This window comes from Chanos chanos, chromosome 4, assembly GCF_902362185.1.
Source record: "Chanos chanos chromosome 4, fChaCha1.1, whole genome shotgun sequence".
In the NCBI taxonomy this organism is placed as follows: domain Eukaryota; kingdom Metazoa; phylum Chordata; class Actinopteri; order Gonorynchiformes; family Chanidae; genus Chanos; species Chanos chanos.
In genome coordinates, this window is record NC_044498.1 from 10944072 (window position 1) to 10957792 (window position 13721).

A 13721-nucleotide genomic window follows, 5' to 3' on the forward strand; every position below is an offset into this window, starting at 1 on the left:
GAGTCTGCAAATGCAGACACCGAGAGCATGGGCCAGCACATATGGGGGTCGGAAGAGAGATTTTTTTTTCTAAATTTTGAAAACTTAATACATCGTGAAATACATCAAACACACAAGTATTCATAAATACACCAAACTAAATACAGCACAAACGTATAGGTTACATCTCTAAATATACATGACACCCATGTAAGAAAACAAAGAAATGCATCGGAGCTGCATTCAAAATATTATTGGCTTAAAGTCAGGAGAACTCTACCCTAACATCCAAAACGGGACAGCAGAATCTACATGTGTCCCGTCTTCTTCTTTGTTTCATAGCGATTCAAGGAGCAACAGGAGATGTTGAAAAAATAGCTGAAGACTGACACATTAAACAACACTACTTACTAGAAATTACAAAATCATCCATCAAATTTACACTAAAGGGTATTGCACGTTGTTATGTGGCAGCTTCAATGATTCCAAGCAAACAGAAAATACCAGCAACCTGTACGCCTGTCCGCGTACTAAAGCTGGCAATTTGCAAATCGTACATATTTAGCTTGTGAGACTGTATACATTAAACATGTTGAAAAAGTCTGTGGTAATTTCAGTGTTTGAAACAGGTCCTAGATCAACACTCCTACTCTTTGTTATCGTAACACGAAAAAAAAAATGTTAGGAGGAAACTTCCTCTCCACGTTCCACAAACATGGAATGGTTTATAAAGGCAGCACACAGGACCTAGACCTGTGAGTAATTTGTGGAACAACTTGGACCACGGACCACGCATTGACCCAAAGGAGAGGGAATAATTTTGAGAAACATTCTATCGCTTCTCTCCACGCGACGAATGATGCAGAGTTACATAGGAGTGGTCATGGCAGTGGCGGTCTTAGCAGGAGTTAGGGCGAAAGCTCCACATAACGTTTCTTGCGGTGATGGGGAATGCTTTATTGTCTTCAAAGAAACAGCAGACTTTGTATCAGCACAAAAGAAATGTAAGGAAATCGTAGGGGATTTAATGACGGTGCGAACAGCAAAATCAAATCATGTCTTGTCACGATTAATAAATGATCTTCCTGGGGATTTCTGGATTGGCCTCAAATACTCTGGTGAACGGTGCTCTGATGCATCGAGTGTTTTGAAAGGGTACACTTGGACAACAGGAGACAACACAACTGATTACGAAAACTGGAAAAATAATGGCAGCGTGTGTTCTCCACACTGCGTGTCAGTGTCCAGAGAAGATCTCACATGGACTGAGCGACCGTGCAGCGACAGAATTGAAGGATATCTGTGTGAGTACAAGGATCCCGAGATGTGTGACAGGTTGCCGTCGGACGGCAAAACGTCCGTTCTATATACAACGCATTGGGGATTTGAGGGAGAGAATCTAATTTCACTTCCACAAGGGAGCATCGGGACGCATAGGCCAGAGGGAACAAGGCATCTTTGTTTTTCCCGTACGTGGCGTAAAGCTCCTTGGAGCTGTGAAGTTTTCTCGGGTGGCTGCGAACAAAACTGCGCAATGAATGGCACAGACTACCAGTGCACCTGCTCGGACGGGTATGTAATAGCAGAAAACGGAGTCAGCTGCATCAAAGCACCAGAGGACCCCTGTGATCAAGCTGGATGTGCACAGCGATGCTCAAAGGTAAATAATACAGTTCAGTGTCATTGTGACCATGGATACGAACTGGGCAAAGACGGGAAGAGTTGCGATGACATCGATGAATGTGCCGATAAAAGTCGGTGTTCAGGAGAACACATGGAGTGTGTCAACAAAAATGGTTCATTTGAGTGTCGCTGCGAGAGCGGCTACGAGATGAATAATAACACATGTGCTGACCTAAACGAATGCGCATTACGTCCGTGTGAGCATGATTGTATCAATACAAACGGAGGATTCAACTGCGTTTGTTTTGATGGATATACTGTCTCACCAACGGACAGAACCCGATGCGACTTTCAATGCTCTCGGACAGAGTGCCCTATCATTTGCGACCGCAACACGGGTTGTAAATGTCCAGTAAATTACGTCGCCGACAAGAGGGCAACAGGGACGTACTGCGTCGACACTGGTGAGTGCCAAGGACCTCACATGTGTGATCACCGCTGCAACAATACATTCGGCGGTTATGTGTGTTCCTGTTGGGAAGGATTCGAGCTTGTCAATGAACGTAATTGTATAAAGATCTCGAGTCCCACAACCCCTCGCAACCTCTTTACATCTACTGTCAGAACCACGACATCGCCTCACCTGTCTGCTGTTGCTCCTGTTGGAATAGTAGTATTAATAGTAGCGACAAGTCTCTTTATTATATATGTTGTTCGCTTCATAATTATGGCTCGATGTAAACTTTATAACTTAAATGCGCACAAAAGGCTTGAAGAAGATGACAACGATTCACAATTGACTTTGAAAAAATACATTAAGAAATCCACCACTTCGGACTGGTACATGAAACAAGAAATCATTGACATTTAAATGGTGTAGAACGAAAGGCTGTTTTACAGTCATCATAGTCGTATTAACTGGACTTCAAAAAACCTGTAAAGCATCTACATAGTTTTGCTCTGTTCATTTCCCCCCCGAGAGATTTGTCCCATATCAACGGGCATATATAAAAATGGTTTAATTATGCAAATAAAATTAAATATATAAAGCTGTGTTTCAGAGTTTCGTGTATCAGAATGTGTGAAAGGGTGAGTGGGCTACACATTCTGTATCAGTTTAATTATGGACGGTAATTAAGGAATGTACAAAATAATATGTATTAGGAATAATACCATATACACAGCTAAGATAAGATACCTGGGAGTAGCTGATCAATAATCAGACAAGCGACTTAGCAACTCATCAGTCAACCTATCTGACTATCCACCATCTATCAAATTCACAAATGTGTTTCCACTCTCAAAGGTTTTCCATTCTTATCAATGAAGGGAAAGCTTTGCAGAGTTTGACCTTCATCCTCTAGTGACCAGCAAATTGCTACCCCTTTTCAAAGCTATGTTTTAGAATCTGTGATCTAGGATTCATTGGCAGTGTATGTAATCAAGAGCAAGCATAATGAAAAAACAAGCAACAGCTTACTTGTTGGTGGCTGTTGGTAACACTTTGCTGCCTGAATGGGACTTTTAATAACTTCACACTTAAAAGAAGATTAAGTTGTGTCTGCAAGTCATTTCTGCACTCTCTGGTTCTGAAGGATCTGAACACTTTTAATAAAATGTAAGTGGACAAGGACACCAATCTCCAACTCCGTAAAAACTGTCTGGTTCAATAAAGTTGTGTATCACGTCCTTATCACAAGTTTCACGACAGTGGAAGTCAAATTAAATGTGGAAAAATCTATGCACACACACACACACACACACAATACACAGAGTTAAGGAAGTGCCCAAGGACTCATATAATGAATGTTAAAAACTGATACTGTTTCCTGAAAATAAATATTAATTGCATGAATTTGACCAACAGTCACATCATGCAAATAATAAACATGTAAATAAATAAATAGTTTTGCATTTTGATCTTCTTTCCTATCAGCTGATAATAAATTAATATTTCTGGAAACAGAAGCTCATCCACTTTTGTTTGTCACCCTCATGTCCAGTTCCTCAGTCTGTTCGTTTGCACAGCCCTAAAAATACACAGACAGGTCTATAGGGCTTCTTTGTTAAGATCTGGCATGGAATAATCTCCCAACATTTAAATATACGGCAGGCCTGCCGGTTCAAAATGACTGCTGGCAAACTATACCCCCTAGTGTGTCAAAGAATAATCATGCTGCAGGTAATTTCTTCTCGCACTGTTTGTATTAATCTGACAAAGACAGTTCCTTCACTCTTAAATAAAAACTTCACTCATTTTCACTTGAAGGTCATTTATAGCATTTAGCCTTTATTTATTGGAACCACATCAAGGTTTTTTTTAGACCCACTGCATGTGTAAGTGTGTCTAAAATGTGTAAGTTTTTTTTAAATTTTATCTTCAAATTGCTAATTTTCTTAAAATGGTCCAGAAGGGTCTGCACTGAATTCCAAATACATGTTTTTATGGCAAAGGGGAAAGGTCTGTGCTTACCCTAGTGATTAAAACTGATACTATATCAGTAACCTGCTCTTAGCCAGAGGTGCTGTATGCACACAAACCATGACATCACGGCACTGTGCAAATATCAAAACAGTTGGACTACACTATAAAGTCATTAACCACAGAAGATAGTGCTTTGTGGGCAGAGGAGTGTTACGGGAAGAAGTGTAAATGGAGAAGGAACGTCATCTGTCTATTAGTCCCACGGAACAGCAGCAATCAGAAAGAGCGGACAAGGAGCAGGCAGGGCCTTGGACCAGTTAGTAACCTCTACAACGAGTGGTCAGAAGCGAGTAACTGAAATCGTTCCCAGTCAGAAGGGAACCTCCCCCTAGTGACTAACCCCAAAATCATGGAAAAGCAGCGATCAGCGACTTCATAAAGGCAACGCGGCAGTCCTCGGACGTTCTTAACTTTTCGAGTTAAGCATGAGCTCCTTATTATAGGAGTAAACTACATTAACAGTTTATCGCTACTTAATACGCAAAGAACAATGAGGGATTATATTCGAGTGGTCTTGACTGTGGCGGTTTTAACGAGAGTTAAGGGGAAGTCTCCTTATATTGGTTTTTGTGGCGAGGACAGTTGCTTCACTGTCTTCAAAGACGAGGCAAACTTCGCAACTGCACGAGAAGTTTGTCAGGGTAAACAAGGGGATCTAATGACGGTGCGAACAGCAAATACGAATTATGTCTTGTCACGATTATTAAATGATCTTCCTGGGGATTTCTGGATTGGCCTCAAATACTCTGGTGAACGGTGCTCTGATGCATCGAGTGTTTTGAAAGGTTATACTTGGACAACGGGAGACAACACAACCGATTACAAAAACTGGAAAAATAATGACAGTGTGTGTTCTCCACACTGCGTATCAGTGTCCCGCGAAGATCTCACATGGACTGAGCGACCTTGCAGCGACAGAATTGAAGGATATCTGTGTGAGTACAAGGATCCCGAGATGTGTGACAGGTTGCCATCTGACTCTGAAACATCGGTTATATATAGAACACCTGTGGGACTTGAAGGAGAGAATCTCGCTTCGCTTCCCCAAGGAAGCATCGGAGAGCGTTTGCCAGAAGGAACAAAGTATCTTTGTTTTTCCCGTACGTGGCGTAAAGGTCCTTGGAGCTGTGAAGTTTTCTCAGGTGGCTGCGAACAAAACTGCGCAATGAATGGCACAGACTACCAGTGCACCTGCTCGGACGGGTATGTAATAGCAGAAAACGGAATTAGCTGCATCCAAGCACCAGAAGACCCCTGTGATGAAGCTGGATGTGCACAGCGATGCTCTAAGGTAAATAATACAGTTCAGTGTCATTGTGACCATGGATACGAACTGGGCAAAGACGGGAAGAGTTGCAATGACATCGATGAATGTGCCGATAAAAGTCGGTGTTCAGGAGAACACATGGAGTGTGTCAACACATATGGTTCATTTGAGTGTCGCTGCGAGAGCGGCTACGAGATGAATAATAACAAATGTATTGATATAGACGAGTGTGTGAATAGCCCCTGCGAGCACAGCTGCGTCAACACAGAGAGCAGCTACTATTGTACATGCTTTGATGGATATATTATTTCTTCTGAGGACGGAAACCGATGCGAACTTCACTGCTCTCAGAGAGAGTGCCCTGCGGTGTGTGATGTAAACAATGACTTTCACTGTGACTGTCCAGACAACTACATTCTCGAGGAGAGGCGGACAGGAAGGTATTGCGTCGACATTGATGAGTGCCTAAGTTCTTACGTGTGTGATCAGCTCTGCGAGAACACATTCGGTGGTTATGTGTGTTCCTGTGAGGAAGGATTCGAGCTTGTCGATGATCACGAGTGTATAGACAATTCGAGTTTCACAACCCCTTACGACCTCTTTACGCCTACTGTCGGACCCACGACCCCCTCTGGCGTGTCAGCTGGTGGTCTTCTAGGAATATTGATAATGATAGTGTTGACCATTCTATTAATTGTACTTGTAGTTCGGCACATATGTAAGGGTCATAGCAAAAAGCGTGACCTAAAAATCCAGCAAAAGAGCGGCGAGGATTTCAGCGATTTAGAGCAAGTAACGCTGGACAAAAACATGAAGAAATCGTCGGTTCCTGACAGGCATTTAAAAGAAGTCGTCTAAGATATGTAATTGATACAAAATGAAAGACCATAGCCTAAAGGTCACAAGACACGAAAGATTTTGGAATGCCACAAATTGACACTGATTTAACAAAAGAATCTGCTAAAGCTACAGCTGTAATTTCAATCTCGGCATATTTCTCTAAGAAAACAAAGGACTAAACCTGTTTGTGTTAAAGAAAAATTCTCCTGCCATAACACTGAGCACATAAATATGTAAATGTGTTAAATATGCCAGTACATTTAAATATACACTCAATGGCCAGATCATGAAGTCCACCACCCCGAACACAAAAGTAGCTTGCACCTTCAGCTGCGGCCTTCTATATAAAGCATGCAGGCAGGCCTTGAGGAATCCAGTTGCTGCTTGACTGAATATAAGAATGTGCACAATGAATGAGCACATCACTTTGAGCGTACTACCATTGTTACTGCTGCATGCAACATTGTTGTTGCTTCAAGTTGTCCTCCTTCACTGGTGAAACAAACAAAAAGAAACGGTACAGCAAACAAACAAAAAAATCCAGTCGGTGAATGTTGATGACAGAGACAAAAGAATCTGGTGAGGATCGTTCAAGCTAACAAATGGGCTTCAGACAGGAAGATGACATTACAGCGCAGAAATGATGCCAAGAACGGCATCTTAAAAACACATAGGTTGTCACAGCTTGCCGTGCATGTGTGACAGCAGTAGAGGACCACACCACAGTCCAGCCCTGAAACCTAAAAACAAGAGGTCACTCCAGCGGTCACATGTTCACCAACACGGGACGACTGAGACACAGGATGACGTGAGGAGTGAGAAAACATTGGTTTAAAAAAAAAAAAAATCCTGCTCTCTGTTGCGTCATACTGATGGCAGAGTTAGAATTTGGTTTAAGTGACATCGATCTATAGATCTATGCTGTCTGTTATCAACAGTACAGGAAGCTGATTGCGCTGTACTGGTGTGGGTAATGTTTCCTAGGTACACATTAAGCCCTTTGGTACGAACTAAACAAAATGGGAACGGGACTGCCACAGCATTGGTTGAACCTTGTTGCTGATCGGGTGTATCCCTCCATGGCTCTAACTTCATTTTTTTTTCTCCCCCACGTGGATATTTCTAGCAGGATAATGAAACATGTCACAAAGGAAATGACGTTTCAGAATGGTTGCAGGAACAGGACATCTATGTCAGTTTACCTGAGTAGTCAACATGGACCAAGATCTCAGTGGAACATTGTAGAACCACTTTGTAGAATTCAAAGTGTAGACAAAGAAGATATTACTGCTATTAGGTAGGTATACTTAAGAAATTGTCCAAAGAGAGTATTTTAAACAGTGCTTTAAAATTTCATTTGTCCATATATTTGAAGATGTGTGTGCGGATTTTGTACTGATCCACTTAATTGCCAATAGTTGATGTATGTAGCAAATTATTTACAAGTTGTACCGGGTATGAAGCTAAAATATATGGGAGAATCCAATCAATAATCGAAGAATCATCCAACCAGCCAACTTGCTAGCCAACTCACCAGTTAACCTGTATGAATATTATTCCATCCAATCATCCAGTTATTTAATTTTACAAGTTTGTTTCCTTGTTCAGAGCCTAATTTTTTATTATGATTGATCAGTGAACTGCTTAGTTTTAGCTTTGACCCTCGTGGTAGAGATTGATCTCTGCCTGGGTCTTACCACCATGTTTGACAATTTGCAATCTAGGCTATCATTTGAAGCGCAGTTAACCAGAGGCAGGCATAACTGAAAGGAGAAAAATAGCTCAGCTGTAAGTGACATCCAGAAATGCCTGGCCTCTCTGAATAAGACGTTATATTTCTAAAGGAAAATTTCTAAAGGTACATCTGCCTCCTACCTCTTCACCGTCAGGTTTAGCAGGGCCTGGACACTTTTAGCAGTGTCACAGGACACCATTCTCAAGCATTGTAAACATTTCTGGTACGATTATAGTTTTATAGCAAGTCCCTACTGAGACATGTACAAGCTTTTCTTCTTAAACACTGGAATGTCAGACATCATACTGCAGATATTTGGATGACATCACTTTTTGGCTATATTATTTGTGGTTCACGTATTTACTGGTGTGTAAGTAATGCACATTACTATGTGTATGGTACAACTTGTGCTGACTTGGAAATCAAATACACAGTATTGTGTCTATGGTACAATTTGTATTGACATGGAAGTCAAATAAAATGTATTTGTGGACAAATGTGGACTACACACACACACCCACACCCACACAAACTCATTTATGGAGGAACCCATTCATTCCACCTACAGAAAAACTAATAACTATCAGATGTTATATAATTATGAAATAATATTCTGAGAATACAGTTGTACAGAAGCATTGGGAGAACCCTTTAAAACCTTTTTGGTTATAAGTAATAACATACTTTCGTTCAATTATTTTCCAACTGGACCGCCAAGTCAAGAGCGCCGTTAGCGAATTGCGCCATCTAGTGGGTTAACATCATGCTGCAGGTAATGTGCTTTTACTCTGCATGGACTAACCAAACATTTTAGATACTTTAGATAAGCATATAAAACAATCAGCTGGGCATTAGCTGGAGCATTTTCTTTCTTTTTTTTTTTTATCCTTTGTTCCTTAAATGTTTATATGTACACTCATTAGTATAAGCCCTTCCCTTGCAAATACAAATATTTAATGTTATCTATTCAACATCAAAATCACCATCTAAGAAACCCATTCTTAGTGTGATTTTTTGAGAAGTTATTTTAACAGACTAATATTTTACCAATGTCTTTGTTGTTTTCTTGTTAACATTCAGTAACTAGGTAGCCACACTATCTTCTTCTTTTTCTGCCGAAATGAATTGTTTGTTGTTGTTGTTGTTGTTGTTGTTGTTGTTTCAAACTGCACTGCAAAGACAAAAGGGGAGTAAGAAAAAGTTGGTTTACAGAATATGTTACATGTTTCTTGTGCTCTGTGTAATACTTAATCACTGAAATGTGATGCTTTCTCATGTTCATGTATGAAATAGATTGACTGTACAAAGTACTGTCATTCTCAGAGACCAAAGTGAGAAAAAAAAATATTTGAGGTTAAAGAATGTTTCCAATATTGTGAAACCTCATAAATGGAACTGTGTTCCTGGTCTTCATTATGAGACCTGATATTATTTAATTTACATGTTGCATGTAAAATCTCTTACCAAAATATATTGGAACATTTATATTAAATATGATTTTGTGCTGCCTCTCTCTCTCTCTCTCTCTCTCTCATATATACAGACAAATGTACACACACACACACACACACATATATATATATATATATATATATATACACACACATATATACATACATACAGAGTGTGTATAGTCATGGGATGGAAAGTAAATGTGATGAGCGATTTCAGCCTTGCTTAGGATGCTTTATTTTACAAAGCAAGTGACAGACATAAATGCCAGGTGCTGGGGCAATGGGAGCAGTGCATGGGGGTGCTGATGTTGAGTTCTTCCATGCAGGGGCAATCTGGAGAGGAATTAGGGACCTGGGGTCGTTGTCAGGTCTGGTAAGGAGTGCGCAACACGGCCAGCTTCGAGATGTTTAGGCTGGCATCTGAACTTGAGTTTCTTGCTCCTCCAACTGGTGTATCTCCTCTGGTCCACCCAGCTGGTGGCAGTGGCTTCCTATGGTGGTTCAGCAACAGTCTCAGCTGGGGTTGGGTGCTCCCACTAGTGGCTGGGCAATCAGGCTGGGGTGCAGGGAAGAGGCCTGCACCCTGTGCTTGGCTTTGCGTTCTCCCTCTTCTGGTGGGAGATGAGTTTTCGTGAGCTACAGGCGCCACTCATCAACGAGCAGTCAGCCACGCCTCCTTGGTGTTTCCATTGCACTTTTGTAAATTTGACGCAACTCATCCCCCAGGGGGCAGACTGTCACTACAGATATTTAAGAGTTTTAAAAGTACTTTTTGTTCTTGTTATCCAGTGTCCAGTGTTATCATTTGCACTGCCAGAGTTGTTTTGAAGAATACATTTGCTTTTCAAAAGAGCTGGACAATATCCAATCAAATTCCTTAACAAGGTATATAAGATTTAATGAAAGCTGAGAATGCTCTGACATTAACTTAAAGTGTATGCAGAAATTGTTTTGAGTGTTGTCTAAGACACATGGAAAGAGTTAACAGGGGCCTGATGGTGGAAATATGTGAAGTTCCTCTTTAAGTTTGTATTCCTTGTATTTAAGGAAGCATAAAGGCAATCTCAGATATCTGTGTCGCTGAGTCAAACTGAGGTAGGGAGTTGGCTGTCTTGCATATTTTAGATGTACTTACATAAGTTTCCTGCATACATAAAACTAAAAATTGACACTTTGAAAACATTTTGTCTAAGCTCATTCTAATTTCAACGCGTATTTATTTTCATGCACTTATGTATTCTTTCGCATCGCATGAGCCACAATCTGACGTCTTTCATGAAAGCTGATCCTTGGTCCAGTTTAACACGTCTGCCTTTTTGCTAGGCATAATTAATTTGCCAACAATGGAATACAATGGCATACTATTAAGTGTTAAAAGTGTTGAAAATGAAAACATCCAGCAGGTAATTAATGATGCTTTAATGCACAAAACACACAAGGTGTGCTCAGCAGTGGGAAAAAAAAATTCTCTTAGCCTATTCAAACAGTTTTCTGTAAAGAATTATTGCACAACTTCAGTGGAGAGAGCGAGAGCGAGAGCGAGAGCGAGAGCAAGAGCAAGAGCGAGAGTTACACATTTTGTTACAGGGCTATGACAGTGTGACTCATATAGTACGACAGCAGTTAAGGATCACGCCGGATGAACACATGGTTTTCATATTTTTCTGAAGGAAAAAAAATTCTTATCACTCATGACCTGTTATGGAAATTGCATGATGCGTGACGATAGCCTGAAGTTCAAATGTACCTGACCAACCGTACCAAACAAACGTGGTGTAGAGAGAGAGAGCGTGACTCTGGCCGACACACCCGCAAACTGTTTCACACTTGCCACTGTAGCTGGGGAAGCTGGGCTGGGGAAACGCCACCAGATTATTATTGGGGGTCCCATTGTTTTTCTATTTTTTCTTATCTTTATCTTCTTTTCCTTCTTCTTCTAGCTAGGGTGTTTATGGCAGCCCCTAGAACTGTATGGTAAAAAGTTGTGAAATTTGGAACATTGACTGGGGACAGTCCCCTGATTCTTTTCAAGAAGTTCTATGTCTGTGCCTCGAGCGTTCTAGCGCCACCAATGGGTCAAAGTTGTAGGTGCGTTCACGTGTGTAGCTTTTGAAAGTGTGCCCGATTTTCAAAAATGAGGTACCACTGGATTGGATGAAGCCGAGTCTAATGCAACCAGTGACATTTTTTTATGAAAAGCGAGCAGTGAAGCCGCCAAACAGAAAGTGAGGTCATATCTCAGCAACTCTTTGATGCATTGACACCAAACATGGTATATGAACTTGGGACCCCTTCCTGACGTTATGCCAAAAAAAAAAAGCGTCATTTGACCAGTGGTGGGGCGCCGCAATAAGCAAAAACACATTTTTCCTATTAACTTTTCATGTGTTAGCCTTAAAAAAAGTACTTTTTGTGTGTGGTTGTATCTTGGGAGTTCCAAAGACAGAGACAAAAGTGTTGGTCCATTACAGTCAGTTCAAAATGGTGGTGAAGCTGCCAAACAGGAAGTGAGGTCATAACTCAGCGACTGTTTGCTGTATCAAATAGACTTGGGACCCCATTCTGAGGAAACACAAAAAATCTGGTGTCATTTGACAACTGGGGGTGCTGCAATAAACAAAAATGTGTTTTAGCTAATAACTGTTGATGTGTTTGCCTTAGATAACTGATTCACGTGTCTGGTGATACCTTGGGAGGTCCAAAGGCCAAGACATGGCAACTTGTCATGTCAACCTAATTGATGCAGCCACCATATTGGATATTATTGAAATGTTTAAAAATTTTCCACAGGCCACAAAGTTTGCCCAATCTTCAGCAGACTTGGCACAGATGATCCTCAGACCAAGCCTCACTAAGGTATAAGAAAGATTTTTGATTTTCGGAACCAGTTGTCCATCAGGGCAAATCGAAATCAGAGGCATATCTCAGCAACGCTTTGATGTATTGACACCAAACTTGGTATATGGGCTCAGGGCACCTTCCTAATGATTTGCAAAAAATGTTGTGTCATTTCACCATTGGGTGGTGCTGCAATAAGCAAAATCAACTTTTTGCCTTGTAAGTGTTGATGTGTTTCTCTCTCAGTTACACCCAATCTTTTTCAAGTTGACATAAAACTTGCTATCAGTGCTTATAGCCACACTTTTAACATGATCACATCAAGTTGCAGTGGCAACTCTGCCCTGCTGGACTGCTTGGCCCCCTCATCGCTGCTTGCAGCTATATTTATTATTAATAACATTATTAGTATTATTTATTTTTCAATTTATTAATCTTTTGTGTGGGGAAAAAAACGAGTCCTGGCCTGCTCCCGACTTCCTTAGAAGTCGTGGGACGACACAGTTCCTGAGAGGGATTCACTGGATGTTGGCAACCAAATTACAAAAGGACCAAGAGTTGCCCCGGCATGTAGAAATATTTTTACTACTTTAATTGTTTGTCAGGTTTAGTAATGGATTTGATGAGGTAAGATTTTAAACTGATGTTTGTTATGTCTGTGCTTTCAAGGTACTGGATTATTAGTCATTCCAAGAGTTAAAAAGAAGCTCACGGGCTCCCAAACCTTGTCCTTCTGCTCTCCCTTCCTCTGGAATGGTCTACCTACAGAAATTAGAGACGCAAATTCTCTTGATACCTTTAAGTAAAGACTTATCTATTTTCTCCAATTTACGGATGATGACATTTCGATTTGACTATTAGGGAGTCTCTGCCTGTGAGCTCTGCTGCCATAGTTTAATTTAGTCTCTGCCCGATTAGATGTCTCTCAAAGCTCCTCTCTGCTCTCTCTCCCCTCTGCTCTCTGTCCCGACCCTGTTGTTCTCTTTAACTAACCCGTTCTCCTCTGTCTGTGTGAGTGGTTGTTGTCTGTGCCTTGCTGCGTAGATGTGGCACTCATTCTTTAGGTCAGCGGCTTGACTTTGTCCCCACTCCCTGAGTTCCCTGACCCTGTCTGCCCTGCATGGCCCTGCTCCTCCTGCGCCTTCCACAGCAATTAGCTTTGCTGCATTAATGCATCTATGCACTACATTCTTTATTTGTTTTATTAAGTCCTGGCAGTCCATTAATACCCCCCCCCCCCACCACCATCCTCTGCGTGTGTGCATCTCTTATGCTTGTGTGAGTGTGGCAGTCTTCCTCCCAAGTGTGCCCCGCCCCCCTCTGTCCTCTTCATCCCTCCCTGTCAGCCTCCTTGTCATTGCCATCCCCCTCGTCCTGCTTTTGTTGACTTTATTTTGTCTGCTAGTGTGTTTTCTTTTGCACTGTGATTGTATTGCTTGTAATTGCCCTCTGGGTCAGCACCTACTGCACACCCGACTGGGGTCTCCTCTCTCTGTGGTA

The 13721-nt window shown here is 41.4% G+C and overlaps 2 protein-coding genes across 2 annotated transcripts; both read left to right on the forward strand.

Moving 5' to 3' along the window:
• Positions 1-740: 740 nt before the first annotated feature.
• LOC115809874 (thrombomodulin-like) lies at positions 741-2609 on the forward strand. Its single transcript, XM_030771722.1, has one exon. It carries the CDS (start codon positions 836-838, stop codon positions 2471-2473), a length of 1638 nt encoding a protein of 545 aa, XP_030627582.1. The 5' UTR covers positions 741-835; the 3' UTR covers positions 2474-2609.
• A 1945-nt stretch (positions 2610-4554) lies between these two features.
• Positions 4555-6212, forward strand: LOC115809341 (thrombomodulin-like). Its single transcript, XM_030770943.1, has one exon. The coding sequence runs from the start codon at positions 4578-4580 to the stop codon at positions 6210-6212; it is 1635 nt and encodes a 544-aa protein (XP_030626803.1). The 5' UTR covers positions 4555-4577.
• Positions 6213-13721: the final 7509 nt, after the last annotated feature.

Bases quoted from the DNA above. Each gene is read 5' to 3' on its own strand.
- LOC115809874 (XM_030771722.1), top strand. From the start codon at position 836: ATGATGCAGAGTTACATAGGAGTGGTCATGGCAGTGGCGGTCTTAGCA.
- LOC115809341 (XM_030770943.1), top strand. From the start codon at position 4,578: ATGAGGGATTATATTCGAGTGGTCTTGACTGTGGCGGTTTTAACGAGA.